At 35.4% G+C, this 18,392-nt stretch overlaps 1 protein-coding gene across 2 annotated transcripts in view; it reads left to right on the top strand.

Moving 5' to 3' along the window:
- LOC149423727 (protein O-mannosyl-transferase Tmtc3-like) overlaps positions 1-18,392 on the top strand; it is a 347,668-nt gene that overhangs the window by 303,630 nt on the left and 25,646 nt on the right. For both annotated transcript variants that reach the window (XM_089631781.1, XM_089631780.1), the window contains exon 4: positions 1,893-1,992. In XM_089631781.1, coding sequence (XP_089487907.1) covers positions 1,893-1,992 — 100 coding nt within the window. The remainder of the gene's footprint in view (positions 1-1,892; positions 1,993-18,392) is intronic.

The raw sequence follows: 18,392 nt of genomic DNA, 5'->3' as shown, positions 1-18,392 counted from the left end.
CATAGTCTAGAAGTGACCTACGCATAGCTTCATAGATGAGTTTCAATTCTTTTTTACGTAAGATATTTCTGATTGTCATAAACATGTACGTAAGCTTTATAACGACGCAAGATTTATAACGACGTTTGCCTTTTTTATGGCATTTAACATGAAGAGTAAATAAAACACTTATGCACGTTTCTTCACGCAATGTTTTGGCACAATAATAACAAAATGTTTTTTTAATGGTTGTTTTTTTTATTTATTTTTAACTAAACCATAACTAAGAACCTATTGTAGGTTCATATTTTGGGTTAAATAAGAGAAGAAAAACTTACCTTAAAACTTTCACATCAACAACAATGGCCGCCAAGTGAACAGTCAATAATAATTTTAACAAAACACATTATTTTCCACATCTCATTTTTATGATAATATTTTTTTCATATGCGTATTTACCGTGTCCCACTTTTCCATATATTTACCTTTTTCTTATTTCCACAGATCTACACAAGTTTCCCATGGAATTGACCTGATTTTTTTTATATTTCCACAGATGTACACAAGTTTCCCATACAATTTACTTGAATTTTTATGTTTCCACAGGTCTACACAACTTTCCCATACAATTGAGCTGAATTTTTATGTTTCCACAGATCTACACAAGTTTCCCATACAATTAACCTGAATTTACCTTGAAATGATTCTGGTATAACTGAACATGCCAAAGTATCTGCCAGAGTAAGGGGGTATTTCACTATCTCTGATTATGTTCTGACCAAGCACTAATCCGCGGATTAGTCATTTTTTCGTTTTCACTATATCTGAATAACGCTAACGCTCGGGTTAAAGTTCGATTTGACTAATCAGTGCTCGAACTTCACGTTAGGCGCTATTCCTCGAATCAAAGATGGCGTCAAAACATTCCGAGTTTGACAGCTGAGAAGCGAGTCGAATTTTGTTGAATGAATTTGAATGCTTGTATGATCCATCCTGAATTATTTGATTGTGTTCAAAATAAGAAACAATGTATTAATTCGACACGAATCTATCTAAAATGACCTGATAATCAACATAACATAACCAAAAAAATGCACACTTCGCGGTGTGCGGACTGTGACGCATGACAGCCGTGGCAGTAGATGGGGTAACTGCAAACATTTTGCGATGTTGCCAGACTATTTCGAGTGTTATCTATCCGGAAGCTCGAAACAATGGTGAAACGGTCGCCGTTGAATAACGAAGTTATTCTGATCTTTAAATCCAGCCAACGGATAGCTAGTCAGATATTTAGCCCGACATAGTGAAATACCCCCTTAGGATGATTTTAGTTAGTTGTAGGGAAGATGAAAAATAATTTCCCCCGGGGCCTATGTCATCTTTGGTGATGCTCTGTGGAGAGTCTTTTTAAAGAAAGGTAGGAGTTGAAGTTCTGGGAAGGAAAATGTATGAAGGGTGGGTAGGAGTCGAGGGATTAGTGTGTCCAAGAGTGACGAACGAATGATGTATCCCTCCCGCTGCAGCTCAAGGCGATCGGTTAAGAGTTGGATTGGTCAAAGGGTCTCCCCAAACCAGCCTCTCCCGATCTGGCACGCCACACAGCTGGTGGGCAGGCGCATCCTGAACACACCTCACCCGGTGAACCTGGGCACCCCTGCTAAATCACCAAACATAGCGAACCACTCGGGATGACCTATGGCAGAGGTGGTGGTTATCCAATAAATGGTTCTCGGGGCTGCGATACCCAAACCCGCCTCCCAAAATGAAAATGATGCAAGTTATATGAAAAAGTGGAAGAAGTTATAAAGGTTTCAAAAGTAGAATTCAGTCATTCTCTACTTAAGAATAAATAGTTTTTTTTTGGTTGAGATAATGATCAAGTTTAAATTTACATGTGTGTGTTTTTTTTGCAGGTGACCGGTGTAGTTGGCCGAGCTGAAATGCTGTCTTCAGTCTTTTTTCTCGGAGCCCTCATCTGCTACTCCAAAGCAGCTAAGAAGAGAAGAGTCACAGGTTTGTCATAATTATTAACTTTATTGTACTGTATTTCTATATTTTGTAACCCATTTAATAATCCTTTATATTATATAATTTCACGTAAAAAAATTCCACTGTGAACAACTTTTTATGTATTAAAAAATATATACTAATATATAAGCCACCTCACAGGTGCGCCCCTGTCTGTACAGTATAAAGGCAGGGGAACTATTTCGCCACCCGGTTGGGCAGCTTTCTGAGCTAGGTTACGGAAGGAGCTGTAGGAAGGAATTTATTAATGCGGGTCTTGAAGAGGCCCGTATTATATGAAGGGGGGAAAACAGATGCCGGTAGCTCGTTCCAAATAAGAGACGTCTTACACTCAAACGAGTCGAAGAAGCGGCCCGTTCTCATTAAGCCACCATCAACTGTGAACGGGTGTTCCGCTCGCGAACTTGAGTTTCGGTGAAAGATCAATGCTGCTAGCTCCTTAGAGTAGGCAATATTAAAATACCCTTAGAACAGACTTAGCATGCCCACATTGCGTCTGTACATTAGAGATGGCAATCGATCTGTTAACAATGGATTGTCAGACGGACCGCCCTCCTTAACGAACATAATATCTTTGGTCATGTTTATTTCATAAAAGACCGTAAAACGGATGAAACTTGTCTTTTATTTTTTTTCCTTTGTTTCGTTGACCAAATGAAGCATAGAATGCACAAAGTCTCTGTACGGCGGGTCTACCCGGTTTTCTCCTCGCGAGGGTAGTAAATGTAGTAAGCCTTTTGTTTCCATTCCATCCCTTTGAATTCTATTTTAACGTCAGTCGGGACTGGCATTTAAATGTCGTATTTGCAATCAAATTCGAATCGCCATTTCCCGGTCGGTGAACTTTATGAATTCTCGAAAATAATTGTCCTTTTGGCATTTCCAATATCCGACCCCTACAAAAATAATGAAAATTATACCCGTGCACGTTTTGATGGGGTTAATGTATCTTTTAATACAGACGTCTTCGGTGTGGAAGGGTTTTAGACCAATAAGGTACAATATCCAATATTATAATGCTGGCGCCTCCGTAATAGTAGTAGTCCTTGTACGCGGATTTGCACTCGAAGGCTGTGGGTTTGAATTCAAACACGTTGGAAAATAACCAAGAACTTTTAACTAGCTCTGTATACAGGGTTTCCGGGGGTAAAGTGCGTTAACTTCGGGGGGGGGTAATTCTACATGATTTTAGAAGTATAGGAATTAATTACTTTTTTCTAAATTTCAATGTTTTCAAGTTGGTTTTAGGTCAGAAAGTTGAATTGTTTGTATGGGAAAATAAACATTGAAATTTCTCAAAGTTATTTATTTTTTTTACTTCTACCATCATGTAGAATTACCTCTCAAGTCCACCAAACGCATCGAACCACTTATGCTGACCTACGGCAGATGTTTTGGTTATCCAATGAATACATGCAGACCATACTCGCCTACCAAATTCGACGAACATAAGCACATATCTGCGGTGTTAACATAATTAATTTTCTTGTTTTGATTGATTTTATTGATAAATGTACTTTTCAAAATAGCTAACTATCGTCAAACCCGTGGGAAGCTAGTAAAATACTAAGTGTTGTGGTAGGGTAGTACATTGAACTCTTCCACTGTTTTGTAATTGTCAAGTCAATATATGTTTGCCCTGAGGAAGGAACGGTTGTTCCGAAACCGGTTGGCGTTAATAAAATATATTAGTGGTTCTAACAAAGTAATATTGTTTCTTTTATATATATAATGGATAACCACAAAGTAATAGCTACTTTCAAAAGTAGTAAAATATCAAATTACCTATATAAATCCTTTACACTCCGCAATAACGTTAACAGAACCTGTAATAAATTAATTGAATAACTAATCGAAGGATATTCAACATTTCAATAATGTTAAGTTAGTAATTCACTTTTTTTTGTTCATTTAAATGATGTATCTTAGTTAATCATGTAAAACCGGTCAGTGGCTGAGTTGGCTTCGCGTATTGTTTTCAATTCCTCGGCTGACTAAGTCCTCCATCACAACACAAGCACATTTTCCGCTTACTGTGGTGGTAGTAGGAGATTTTCAAAAATTGTCAGGTTATTTGTAACCGGGGAGATTATATGTATATTAATTTAAATAATAGGCTACTAAGTACTACGCTAATGTAACTGTATAGAAAGAGCTTCGTATCACTAATAAATATGATTAAGGCATTGCCGAAACCAAGCTTAACTCAAATCATCAGTTTTTGTAGCCTCTGTTATTATAAACCCCCTATTGCAAGTGGTTATATTACATTTAAAAACCTTTGGATTTAAGAAATCTGCTTAAAAAAATCTTCGATCGAGAAACGAATGATTTTTTTACTTCAAATTAAAAGGATACACAAGCATTTTTTTCTCACACGCAATATCTCCTTGGTCCGTAAGCACTTCACTTCCAATGTGTCAAGATATGACTGCCCCTCCAAAAGAAATGATTTGATACGTCACAAGGTATGAGAATCGTCAAACCATATTTTGACATCACCTCTCCATTATGTCAAAAGTGACGGTTCCTCGAGAAATTTGAAATTATATGCCACAATTTCTGTCATAATTAAAACTGCCATTCGAAATCATCTATATATTCTGACTTTACCCGAATGGAGAAATTGGTAAAAAGCAGGAAATTTCGCTGTCACCAAAACATATTGATCAAATTAAAACTTCATTTATTTACCGCTATTAAATGCATGGAGGCATGTGGATAGATTTGTCGTAACCTCTCTCTCTCTCTCTCTCATAAACGGCGCACGTAACAGAAAACTGGGTTACCACGGAGCTCTCACTGGCAGGGGAACTGTTACACATACTACTTTTTTCTGTTATAATTATTATCTTAATCATGATTAATTTCAATGATTTGTACTGAGTATTTGCATTCACGAAGATTTTAAAAATGTATAGGTTACCTCAATCAACCTTTAAAATAAGGAAACAAATACTCTGATGTTGTTGATATACACGACGTCTAATTTTTGATCAAATCTTATTATTTAAAATCCTAAATAATTGTCTGGACTCACCAGAACTTACCAATTTAATAAATCTTCATATTCCGTCTAGATCAACCCGACAATCTGATTTATTTACCCTCGTGTAGAACAAACATTCGAAAAAATCCCCATTTCCTCGTATATGTGCACAATATAATACAAAATTTTACAGCATTAACATTTTTGGTAATAACCTAAAGAAATATCGATATGAAGTAATGCGTACGATCGATTATTAATATGAGAGTATGGAATGTATCGGCAGAATCTCATATCCTATTCCTATTTTCCTCTTCCTCTCCCCTTCCTTTAACACCAAATTAATTTTAAGATACTAAAACTTAATTTCTAATGCACTTTAACATAAGAAACTTCTGTGGCTTGACTTCAGTTAACTTGTATATTTATCTCGTATATTATATAGAAGCTGTTTGTTTCATACAAAATAAATAAATATTTAGTACATCAATTTCAATATATAAGCATACCTACCTTATTGATTTTTTTTTCATCAAGTAGGGGAATATTTTGAAAAAGCTATTTAAATTGTCTAACACATTAACAGTATTTTATCAGTTGAAAGAAAAAATATTTTGGATTTTTATATTTTGTACCTACATACTGTGTGGATCAAATTCAACAATATTTTTATTTATATATATATTTGTGCAAGTGTTTAAAAACAGTAATTTCCTGCACTATTTATGAGTATAATTTCGTAAATATTGGTATATATGTATGTAAAAGCCTTATTAGGCGTAAAATAAATAAGTTAATAGAAGTTTTTTAAAACACCCTTTTTGGTTTGACTGAGAATTGAACCTTCCTACCCAAGGACTGGATTCATCCGCACTAAAAACTGAGCCGAATCCCGATTGGGTAGGACCGACATTTATTTCGTATATTTTAACTGGTGCAATGTCATTCAATTCCAGAGAAATGCATATATATATTTTTTTTTTTTTATTTATTCTTTAATATATTTGTTAAACAATGGTATAGTATATTGTCCTCCACGCTAGGAGTTCACCTGTGTTGTGGAGGACTTTTTCAATTGTAAAGTTATATAATTCTAAAACAATACAGTGGAGTTGGTTACACAGAGAAACATTAAAAATTAAAATATAAAATCGATTTTTCCATAGTTATAACAGTAGTTTTTCCATAGTTATTCCAAAAAAGTGAAATATAAAAAAAATAAATATTAACAGGATTGTAGCCAGTTCCATATGTGTTTTTTGTATTCTGTAAAATTAGATGTTTTATATTGTGTTGGAAGTGAATTGAATAGTTTTATAGCCTGGAATCTGTAGTGTTTTTGTCCAAAGGATGTGTTGGTTTTTGGTATTAGTAGTTGGTGTGCATGTCTTGTTCTGGTATTGCGAGAAGTTTGTGAAGTTTTAAATGTGTTTAGGTTCTTGTAAAGGAAAGTAAGTATTTGTTTTGAATATAGATTTTGAATCTTCAACACTGGGAATTGTTTAAATATGGTTGAAGTGGGTGTTAGTATTGGTACTTTAAGTATAACTTTTATTAAGGTTTTCTGAGCTTTATATAGTGTGTCTATGTATTTTTTACTGGCATAGCCCCATGCAATAATGCCGTATTCCATTATAGATTGTGCTATTGCGAGGTATATATTCTTAATATCAAATATGTTCAGTATATTTCTCACGTTTTTGAAAAAGTAAATCAACTTGTTTATCTTTCCTTTAACCGATTCAATATGTCTGTCCCATTTTAAATATCGGTCGAAGTATATACCAAGATATTTTATATTTTCGGTTTGTGTGATTGGAGGACAATTGCACGGGGTGCTCGCTGAGTGACAGGAATGTATTTTAAGGTAGATGTTTTTGGCGGGTTGGCCTCTCGAGTTTATGCTAAAGGTTATGAATTTAGTCTTATCTATATTTAAAGTTAATAAGTTAGAGTCAAGCCATTTTTTTTGTAATATTTAGGCCAACTTCAGCTTTTGTGATTAGTGTGTTCCAGTCAGTGGCCTTAAAAAGTAACACAGTGTCATCAGCAAAGCTTATAATTTCCCCGTCTATTTGGAGGTGACATAGATCGTTAATATAAATAAGAAATAGGATTGGGCCAAGTACGCTGCCTTGTGGTACTCCGTAGGATACTTGTTCCTTGTCACTACATGTGTTTTCTATTGAGGTATATTGGGTGCGATTTTCCATGTAGCTTTCAATTAATTTGAGTTCTGTTCCCGTGATTCCGAAATATTTAAGTTTATTGAACAGGTTTTGGTGGTGAATTGTGTCAAACGCTTTTGCCAGGTCTAGGAATATTCCAAGGCATTTTTTACCCTGATCTATATTTGTTTTGAGGAAGTCTGTTACTGAGGCTATGGCATGTGAGGTACTCATATTTTCTCTGAATCCAAATTGATTTGGTGATAGTATATTGTTTTTGTTAAGAAAAATTAAAAGGTGGTTTTTGATATGTTTCTCGAGAATTTTTGAAAGCGTGTTTAGAATTGTAATTGGTCTGTAATTATTAATTTCTTCCTTGTTTCCTTTTTTGTGGATTGGAATTACTTTGCCCGTTTTCAAAATAGTTGGGAACACTCCTTCTTTAATGGACCGATTTATTATTTATTATCCGCTTGTACATGCGTGATTGCCACTAAAGGTGGTAGAATGCATTGTCGATATTATCTGCCGAGCTTCAGCTCGATCGGATGCCGAAAAGTGGGTTAATGTCCACTTTCAAGATTTTCATTCATTCATTACCGAAAACAAAAGTTAAATTCAAATAGGTGTTTTTTTTAAAGCCACAAATATGACTTAACCACCAATTACATTAATAAAGTAAAGTACCTTTATGGGAATTTATTTGAACTGCATACTGTCAGATTTTCAAGCGCATTCCAACAAACTATTGACTCACCGCTCTCTTCGTACAATTTCCCTCACTTCATTTCCTATTTTTCCTCTTCTTCTTCCACTCTCAACACCCCGGGGAGAAGGAGAGGAACAGCGGGACCCGCCGTCAGGAATAGCAATGTGCCGCCCGGCGCGAGTGTGCCACCCCGAGTGCTATTTTTATTGTGGCGCTGCTTTATTTCTCCCTCTTTCGGCAAATTCTCCAGCACAGGGGTAGATAAGTATCATTTTTGTTTGCTTTTAGTTATGTAGGTGCTCTAGTGGTACGTGGGAAGTTATCACATCTTCTTTGCAATAAATTGATAATTATATGAATTAAATTATACAAATTATTTGTTTTAACCCCTTTTTTAAATGTTTACAAGTTTACAAAGAACCCCTTTCGTCCAGAAAATACTTACAAAAACAATGAGATTAAACGTTACGAGTGGAAAATAGCAATTGCAGAAAATTAGGGATGAGCATGATGACGCTGATGACGCCCATGACGCCCACGCCGAGAGTACCTGGAGGACCTGCTGGTGGACGTGCGCTGCTCATCATATGCAGAAGTCAAAAGAGCCGCACAAGACAGGGAAGATTGGAAGAGGAGATTGGATAAAATTGCTGCAAACCAATCCCAGGATTGAAACCAGAGAGAGAGAGAGGGATGAGCGGAGTATACAGACCGCTTTAACGGGAGAATTTTTCAAATAATTATTGTAGCTAAACATGATTTCGTTATTAGAAGCTGATGAATATTGTCCTTACAGCTTTAGAGTTCACATATGTTGTGAAGCACAATATCGTGAACAGACAATAATTAAGTGACTGGAAAAAGGTGAAAAATGTAAACCAGTTCAGCTCTTGTTCCTGCTTATCTACAACACAAATTAAAATTAAAACAGCCGATAAACTACAAATTGTAATAGTAACTTAATTGTTTTAAAAAAACTTATTTTTAGAGTATCATAACTGTAAAAAAGATGTTAATCACTTTGTCTAACCAATTTGAGTCAGTTTTTTTGGGTCTCCTGAGCAATTTGCCCAATCTAGATAGGCAGTTTGATAATTAAGCTGACGATAGATTTCAGATTGAAACGTGGCGTTATTAAGTTACCCAAATATTTGATCAGACCATGTCAAATGTCAGGAGATTGAATGAGAGTGCGCGAGAATTATGAATATGTGTAAAGCTACTATCAAAGATTACGTCATGAAGTAATTTAACAGCGAGCTTATTATAACTGCATTTATTGTTATTATTGATTATATCGTATTTTTACTGAATCTCAACCCAAGATCGAACAGTCAACCAACCTCTCATTAACATGAGAAAGGACGGGTTAATTTTTTAATTAAAATAATCATTTAAGTATTTCGCTCTCGTAGATTGATTATAGATTTCCCACTGCGGAATATAAGGTGTTCTACGTGATAAAGCTCTGCTTTAAAAATGACTGTATTCACATTTGATTTGATGTGAAAATATCACGGAAAAGTAAAATAAAATTTGTTCGCCCTGAACACCTCAATGGCTTTTCCAAGATTCCGCCCGTCTCTCAGGCAAACGGTGCAAATGAAAAATCACTCTTTTCATAGTCGCGCCACCCCCTGTTGACTGACGTGGCGTGGAATAGTGCGCTTGTTTCGGGGCTGTGCCGCCTCCGTGCCTTTATGTTCCCCGGTACTCCCATCTCCCATCTCTCCTGACGATTCGCCTACCCGCTGTATCAACTATAATCACGTCTTGTTATGAATTTCACCCGAGTTTAGCCTGTCAAAGTTTTCGTATTTTTAGATGCTAACATTATACAGTAACATCTAACGCTATCTCAACACATTTTACTAAAACACTATCTATTTCTATTTATATTGAACAATAAGAGCTTTTTAATAGAATTTTTCTTTATTTATGAATTCGTTTTGACTTTGGGCAGGATTAATTTCATTTTTTTAAATTTTATGTATAAATTTGGTTTCTTTTTGAGACCCAGGTGTTCGAAAAGTATCATTTTCCGGTGGGTTTTACAAAAGGCAGTTCCCATTTTTTCTCAAAGATACCCATATGTTTTTTGTGGTAAGAATACCATTATAATTACCGAACGTAACCGTTTTTAAAGCGAACATTAATACTAGTAAGTCGAATGTAAGATGAATACATCGCAAAAGTACAGTAAAGTTGTGCGAATTCAGGTAGGTACCGGTATTGTTCAAGTTTATAGCGAAACATTCTACTGCTGCTCGGCTTAGTGTCGCATTAATCTTAGCATAATCGTAAATCTACACAGTATTCTCGCGTTATATTGAAGATACTTGTATCTCTATAAGTTTAATGTTATGTAACTAGCGTCGACGTAATATTCTCGTTACGCGTCTAGCGAGTTTCAGTTTAAAGCGAAATAATTGTATTTCAGTGAATAGATTATACCTCCGCCAGCTGACAAACAATAACAATTATAGTCTGTTCCCATATCGAGCTATTAAAATCCAGCCAGCTTTCCGTTCTATCCGTTCCTCCCTAGAGCCGTATATGATAAAAATGTAACAGCTCTCTCACTTCATAATAGGGACATACTCTACCCCTATTCATTAAAATAATATTTTCGTTAAACTTCATCTGCATTCATCGGGAAAGATTATATAAATATTACGAGTGAGAAAAGAAATTTAAAAAATGTGTTTCCGAAGAAAATCAACCATGTCCAAGCACTCGCTAACGATATCTTTTACTGAAAGTTTTTCCGTAAGTTTATCTTATCCGATTACTCTGACTGTTTTTGTGAAGATATTATGAATCCACGGAAACTTTCTCGTGTCAAAATAATCGCCACGTAAAAGTTCGCCTTTATTATTTTTCTTCTTTGCCGTCATTAATTCTGATTACAGCGCATTAAATACTGCTCCGAGTTATTTGTTCGGGTATTTACTCGAAAATAACGGGGTATGTTAAACAAACGCGCGTATTTTCATAATCTAAAAAGCTTTTTACTTACATTTCATCAAACGAGATAACCATATATATAAATATATATATATATATATATATATATATATATATATATATATATATATATTATTTTCGCCTCGCCATTCAGTATCGTAGAATGTAAAAAAATATCAGTAAAAGTCCATTGAATCATTCGTCGGTGTATGGAGGGGCATTAATGAAAACGTTTTTCGAAAACAGCCACGTAATCTTCTTGAAAGCTTTGAACCTTTTATTGTAATCGATTTGTACGTCGCCTCCCGCCATATAATACCTTTAAATACGTTTCAATCATTCTAACTTCTCTGGAAAACTCCGGCCCGTATTGGCAACGATAACATCGAAAAATTCCCCTAGAAAAGCTAAACGGTAGAGCAGCGCTGGTATCGTTACTTTTAATCTTCAGGCTTCTGTTCGCCGATCTCCTTCTTCTTTCGTCTCCCACACTTAGCAGTGCTCTTAGCGGGTCTCAACTCTTACTCTCACCTCTCACCGCCGCACCGCGCGTCCGTGGAAAATGTTTTATTCTTCAGAGAACGTGAGTTATCTCTATTCAAATCATGGCTGTATGGAGCGGCAGCCATTTTTCTCTGTCACGTGTAATGACTCGTTAATGAGGATCCGAATGCCTTTTCCGCGCTCTTCCTGCTTTTCCTGCTCTTTCGCTCTTATCTCTAACTTTAAGGATACATATTCTTATATTATGTTTTAGACACCGAACAAACAACTCACGGCTCTGCTAAATAATCAATCAGTGGATATGTGAATGTGTTGGTATTTTTACTCGTATTCCCTGAAAGGGAAGACCTCTTTTTAATTATAAAGAAGTAATGGTACAGCAATCCTTCTGTGATGTCTCACATGACTATCCGGTTTTAAAAAAGCTTTAAGTGAGCGTAAGAAAAGTAAATAGGGATTAGTCTGCAAAGTGGATCCGGCCGCTGACCTTATCTGTTGAGAAGTTTTAAATACCAAACGGTGGGATTACGCCGGAGTTAGCTAAACATCTTTTAGAGGCAATGGCGCTCACAATCTTATTTCACAGGCATTTAAAGATGGCGTTTAGGACTCTTTTCTTACAGATTTAGAATCTAGATTTTCCTGAAAGTATCTGCCTTATTCCTTGATCGTGAAATTAAACCATTTGTTTTAAATTCTCTTCGTGAAACTTGAAAATTCTTTATTCACAAATTTCTTACCTCTTCAAAAATGTTTGATATTATAATATTATCTCATTAGTTTATTATGTATCCAATCATTTATCTAAAACTTCCCTAATTATGAATGAAGTTTGATATTATAATATTATCTCATTAGTTTATTATGTATCCAATCATTTATCCAAAACAGCCCTAATTATGAATGAAGTTTGATATTATAATATTATCTCATTAGTTTATTATGTATCCAATCATTTATCTAAAACAGCCCTAATTATGAATGAAGTTTCATGTCTGCAAATATACGTTACTAGTATCATTGGCGGCGTATTCTCAATCTTGGGCTTGATACAGTTATGGAGATGAAGCGTTTGACTTATACTAAATTTACATATAATACGAATTTGGCAAAGGCAACAATAGTTTTTAGTGCTGACTTATTATTCTACTGTGACTTACAAAAGGGGTGGGATGGGCTCGGTCGTTAAAGTTGTTTACGCTTCAGTAAACCAATTTGTTTAATTCTGATCGTGTTCTTTTCCACATAAAAGCCTCGATATTACTTATTCTGTAAAGTTCGCAAACATTCGTTTAACTTTTATTTTAATTCGACTTCCATTAAACTTTGGTCATCGTTTCTCCACACACTTTCATCATAACTTTGTTTTAATTTTACTATGCTTAATGCGAACCTACTTTTGTTTTTATGACTGAAATAAATTTTAACGTTTTGGCAGATATATTACTTTGGAACTAAGTAATGACAGTTTTATTTTAATATCTTGACGGACTTACTTACAAATACCTACGCCTTCTACGGATTAACCCGTCTACCTGAAGTACCCATATGGACCGTACATTTTACTCGTCCTTCAGTTCAATGCCAAATTATTCAGTAACGTATGCCTAATGAAATTCCCCTTATTACGACATGACCCTGTGTTTAATTTATATTTCCTTTCTACTCTGACAGGAGAACACTGTATGTTAATAACCTTTTAGGTTTCTTTAGATAACATAATGAAGGTGATGATTTACGTCCTTAACAATAGTTAAATTTCTAATAAATCTTCGTTCCGCTGAAATTTAGTAAATATTCAGTAAAATTTCAGGAATTTTCCCCACGTTTGCTCGGAAGCAATCAGCAGGATCAGGAATATACGTGCTAACACATAAAAACCCGATAATTCCCTTAGATTAAAACTGTCCCGTGGCTTAATCCCTTTGTCCGTTTAACGCCCTCGATTCCTCAACCCCGGATCCAGATCGCTTATCTGAAGATGAGGATTTTCAGATCATTTAAAAACGAACGTCCGATTGTTTGGACTGATAATTCCCTGGGAAGCTTATGTTGCTTGAGTGATGGTAATGAATCGAAGATTATCGTTTAAAAAGTGGAGCTCAACTTTCGATATACATGATGGGAAATGGATGTCCGATTTAAATATGGTAGTTCAGATTTTATACCGATACCTTCTATATTATTATTATTTTATTTGAGTTTCTTTGCGTTTAATGAACGTTATGGATGTTATCATTATCTGTAGGCGATCTTTTGTGATCATAAGTGATTTATATGTCTGTAATACATAATTTTGCCTCCCAACTCCCCTTTGACTTAACGACGAGTTTCACTATTCGTAATGCTTGTACTAGGGTTTATTTGCTATCTAGTACGAGGGGTTGTGAAAATAATTTATTATAACATGGCGATTAAAAATGTAATATACATTCACTTGTGTGTCGATATTCACTTTCAAAATCATTATTTTTAATACACACGGTAAGAACTTACAATTCTGTAGAAAATGGCAATAATTCGTCTCGTGAAATAAATTGTTGTTTCAACTTTCTCAAATGGGTATTTAACATTTATGATTTGCTCAATTTTTGTTTCAGAATAATATACTTTCTTTATATTATGTTATCTAAAATAGCATCTGAACGGCTATAAAAGTCGACAGTCTTCGTGTATTATAATTCACGTAAAATCAGTTTTTCCGTATTATTATTGCTGAATGTTCAGAATCATGTTGCTTTTAGAAGTAGTTCTGCATCCAGGGATGAAATTACACGCACGTAAAGGCCGACCTACGCCAAGGGTTGTCCATCGCTGGCTCGCTCCACCCGGAATCTGCAAAATGCGACAAGTCCTCGTGTCTGACAATCCAAAGTTTGCTGAGATTGGAAAACTTGGACCATATCCAGCCGGATTACTCTCCTGATAACCTTAGATTGTGTAAATGTGCGAATACGGGAAAACGGTGGATGTGTCTTACCAATTTTTTTATGTAAATACCATAATTATTTCTATATTTACTTCGTTTTTAAAAATCCACCCCATGAGAGGCGTTTTTAAACTAGTTGCTTATATGGACTCACTTTTTAAATTCCTGTTCTTTTTCTGCCGGTGCCCTTTCTTATCTATCTTTAGGGCTACCTATCTTTAATCTTAATCCTGCAGACCGCAGCCCAGAACAACTCTCAGCAGAACTAATTTTGTGCATGGAATGCCAGTTTTGTAGCTTTGATTATACCCCCTCTATCCTTAATAAAATAATTGAGATAAAGTGGACCAGGATAATTGTTAGATTAGTATTTTGGCTATTGCATAGTAATATATGAGTTTTACCTCTGTTACGCCTCTTCAATCTATCGTTTTACTACATTTCATTTTGTTTTCGTGGAAACCACTTTGTGGTTTGACATATTATTTAAATAAACAAATCTTTTATCACTTTGTGGTGAAAAACAAAGTGCTTATTTCATTTAAGATTTAACTTTGTTGTTATTAAAAAGTCTGTCATTTGATCTTTTAGTTGGCTTCGGGGTTAGAGAGAGATAATCTAGCCGACGGCGAGGTTAGAGAGAGATAATCTAGGTGACGGCGGGGTTAGAGAGAGATAATCTATTTTATTACGTAGGGATATTCTCCCATGAAACATGGCGTCACGTAACAGTTTCGGATAAAGTAACAAATCCTTTATGCTCCTTTACCATCTCTCATCACGTGAATCGTCTTGTAGGGCGAAGAACAATCCCATTACTTCGTCTAATCGATTGCTTTTTATTCGAATTTGTTTGCAACATTTACCGCACAGTACCGCTTTAAAGGCTCCCTCACTACCGCCCTCAGACAGCTAAGCATTTTTTGGAACTGGATACTAAAAGAAATTTGTGCTATTGAATTGTTTTTCCCTTCTTTGAATGTGGGTGTTTTTTGCCCTGTATTCGGCCTTTAAGGAATATTTTGCCTCTGTCGGTGTATTTTTTTTCCTTTAACAAAAAAGGTATTTAGTATGAATGATTTCGTTTATATCCGCTTATTTTCGTCGTTCACGGAACAGATTGTTTGGTAATTTTTTTTTATTTTATATTTTATTATATACTTAAACATTTTTAAATCTTGAATATGGGTCCTCATATACAATTCAAGTCATATACCTACCTATAGAAGTTATCGGTCGTGTAATTTTGCTCTAAACGACACAGCGTGCCAAACAAGGCCCACCGGGACACTGAATCACATCAGCCTAATAACTTGTATGGGAACCTTAAAAATTTTTTTTTATTTATTTGTTTAAATGAACTAAAACATTTTATCATCTTTTAATAAAAAGGGAATTGAAAAAAAATTGAAACGAAAATTTTTGTAAAATCCCTTACAAGTTAGGAGGCTGCTTTGAATGAGTGTCCCGGCCTTGTGATCTAGGAGGTTTTGGCCAAGCAAACTTGTACCATATATAATATTATATACCTTTAAGGGTAGGCAGTGCCATCTGCCGGACAATAGGAGCAATCAATCTTCCAGTTCGATTTTCAAACTTTTCACAATAAATTTCCCGCTTCACATAAGTACCTACTTGCGCATTAGCATACGCGGGCCATTGTAGTGCTGTTTTTGAATAAAGTTTGCTCTCCTTTTGATTTTGATTTCTTTACGATTTGTTTATTTCTTTTGCCAGATCTTCAGGGTTGATTGATTGGTCTGTCTGAAAATATATGTATGTATATGAAAACTTGCAAGACTGGATCTAACGACGCGTTTTTATGAAAAATATATTTTCTGTTTCTGAAATTTGTATTGATTTAAACATGTTTTGAACTGTGCGGTTTTTACTCGTTCCACTTAGATACCTACGAGCTAATTTGGTTTGATAGAATTATTTCAAAGTCATTTTTTTATTTCTGTTATCGGAGGTTTGCTATCATCAATACACTCCAGCACTCCCAATCTTGAAGTGTTGCGTCATCCTTTACTTTGTTTCCATCAATCCCCCCTTATGTAACAATTAGGTTACGTTGTATTATGTTCGGCAATCTACGATCATTTAACGAAGAATCGTTACATTAGGCCGGGGGTCGGCTGTGGTTCTTTAGGCATCAACGCCAATTTCACCTCCATTCACCCAGCACTAGGCCGGGGGTCGGCAGACCACGGCTTTTTGCCTAGGCATCTGCGGCTATTTAGACATCAACGCCAATTTCACCTCCATTCAACCAGCACTAGGCCGGGGGTCGGCAGACCGCGGCTATTTAGACATCAACGCCAATTTCACTTCCGTTCAACCAGCACTAGGCCGGGGGTCGGCAGACCGCGGCTATTTAGACATCAACGCCAATTTCACTTCCATTCAACCAGCACTAGGCCGGGGGTCGGCAGACCGCGGCTATTTAGACATCAACGCCAATTTCACTTCCATTCAACCAGCCTTATGATATGAAGCCGCCGAACAAAATTTTACTTGAACAACCTAAGTGTTACCAACTCGGTTCTTTTAGAGCTAGATTTAGCTCTAAATATGTTCTCTCTCTAGGCCATCACTAGTTTCAGTGCTTCGTAAACGCTAAAAAACATTTAAGATTAAAAGCGACCCTCGTTATATTCTACGTGTTCATAGATAGCGTTAATTAATTAATTTATTTCTTTTATTACATATTGCAATATTAAGACAAAGTGTTTGTTTGCGCCCGTACATAAGCAATATGAATGTGAATAAATAGTTTTATCCGTATAAAAACTCAATTCTTTCAAGAAGGCATGCAAATACAAAATTGCATCGATGATTCAATCCATATATTTCATATACCCATAAAACTATTTATTCATATATTGCGTATGTACGGGCGCAAACAAATATTCCGTCTTAATATTGTAAAGAATAACTTGCAAAAAGCGTATTTTAATAAAAATAATTCAATTAACGTCATCTATGAACACGCGTTTAACCTTAAGCAACAATTTAGTTTAAAGAAAGTGAAATTCAGTGAGCCTCCGTAAAAATCATCATAAAAAGCCCGCCGTTTCAAAAATCCGCTGTTTTGTCATAAATAATAATGGGGTGTTTTTTTTATTATTCGTTTCATGTTTTATCCTGTGTGTTGAACAATAAAGATTCGGTTGTACGATGTTCACCGTTCCGTCTTGTGTCGTAGGCGAGAGGCCGGAGCGGAAGATACGGCCATAAAGCAAATAAGGAGCATATTTAGAGACTTTCTTAATCTTTATTCTCCCTGTGTGAATCTCCTTCTCCGTCAGCACTTTAGGCAGCCTCTTGCGGAGAGTAAGAACACCCGGAAGAGGGGATATATCACGGCAATTATGACAAATGGTGACATAACGTAGACAAACGCCGAAAAGTTGCGCGCTTTCCTCTCGTAAGAACGCCGCACTGTTATTGCTGTCCAGTGCTGAAAGAATGAAGAAAATGTCGCTAGAAAAAACAGTTATTATTGGAACATAGTTTTCAAGATGGCCTGTATTTCATGGAAACATTAATCGATTCGTATACAAATCATATAGAAAATGATATATTAATATTTTCTTGGTTTATTTTTCGCTATTTAAACTGTTATCAAGAAAATTATTATCTTAACGGTAAACGCTGGCGTGAAGAAATTCATACAGCTTTTCTGTAAAACAATTATTCATTTCTGTCGCAATCATTTTCACTACGCCATCTAATTTTCATTATCAATTGTAAACGTGAAATATCCATATAACTCTCAAGCGTTGACAAGACGCCATATTTGTTTTTTCAACTGTTTTCAATTTTTTTCAAAAAGATAAAGATCGTACGCTTGGTAAAGATATTAAGAATTATGTCTTCTGGGGAAATATACGTAAATAAAAAGTAGAAACCAAGTCTACATTGATTTTTTTTTAATATGTAGAATACTATTATTATTTACATTATTTTTAATTTACACCGCATTCCATGCTTATACCGCGAAAATTTAAGGGTATTTCATATATTCTTGATAATCTAAGAAAACAATCTCATTAAAACAAATTGACAAAATCAATTCTAATTTCTTACCAAAACAAAAATTGCCTTAAAAACTGT

Source organism: Hesperophylax consimilis, chromosome 5, assembly GCF_061612785.1.
Source record: "Hesperophylax consimilis isolate HC1 chromosome 5, BYU_Hcon_1.0, whole genome shotgun sequence".
Classification (NCBI taxonomy): domain Eukaryota; kingdom Metazoa; phylum Arthropoda; class Insecta; order Trichoptera; family Limnephilidae; genus Hesperophylax; species Hesperophylax consimilis.
The sequence above is the reverse complement of the archived record's forward strand: the minus strand, read 5'-3'. Positions and strand labels throughout refer to the sequence as shown.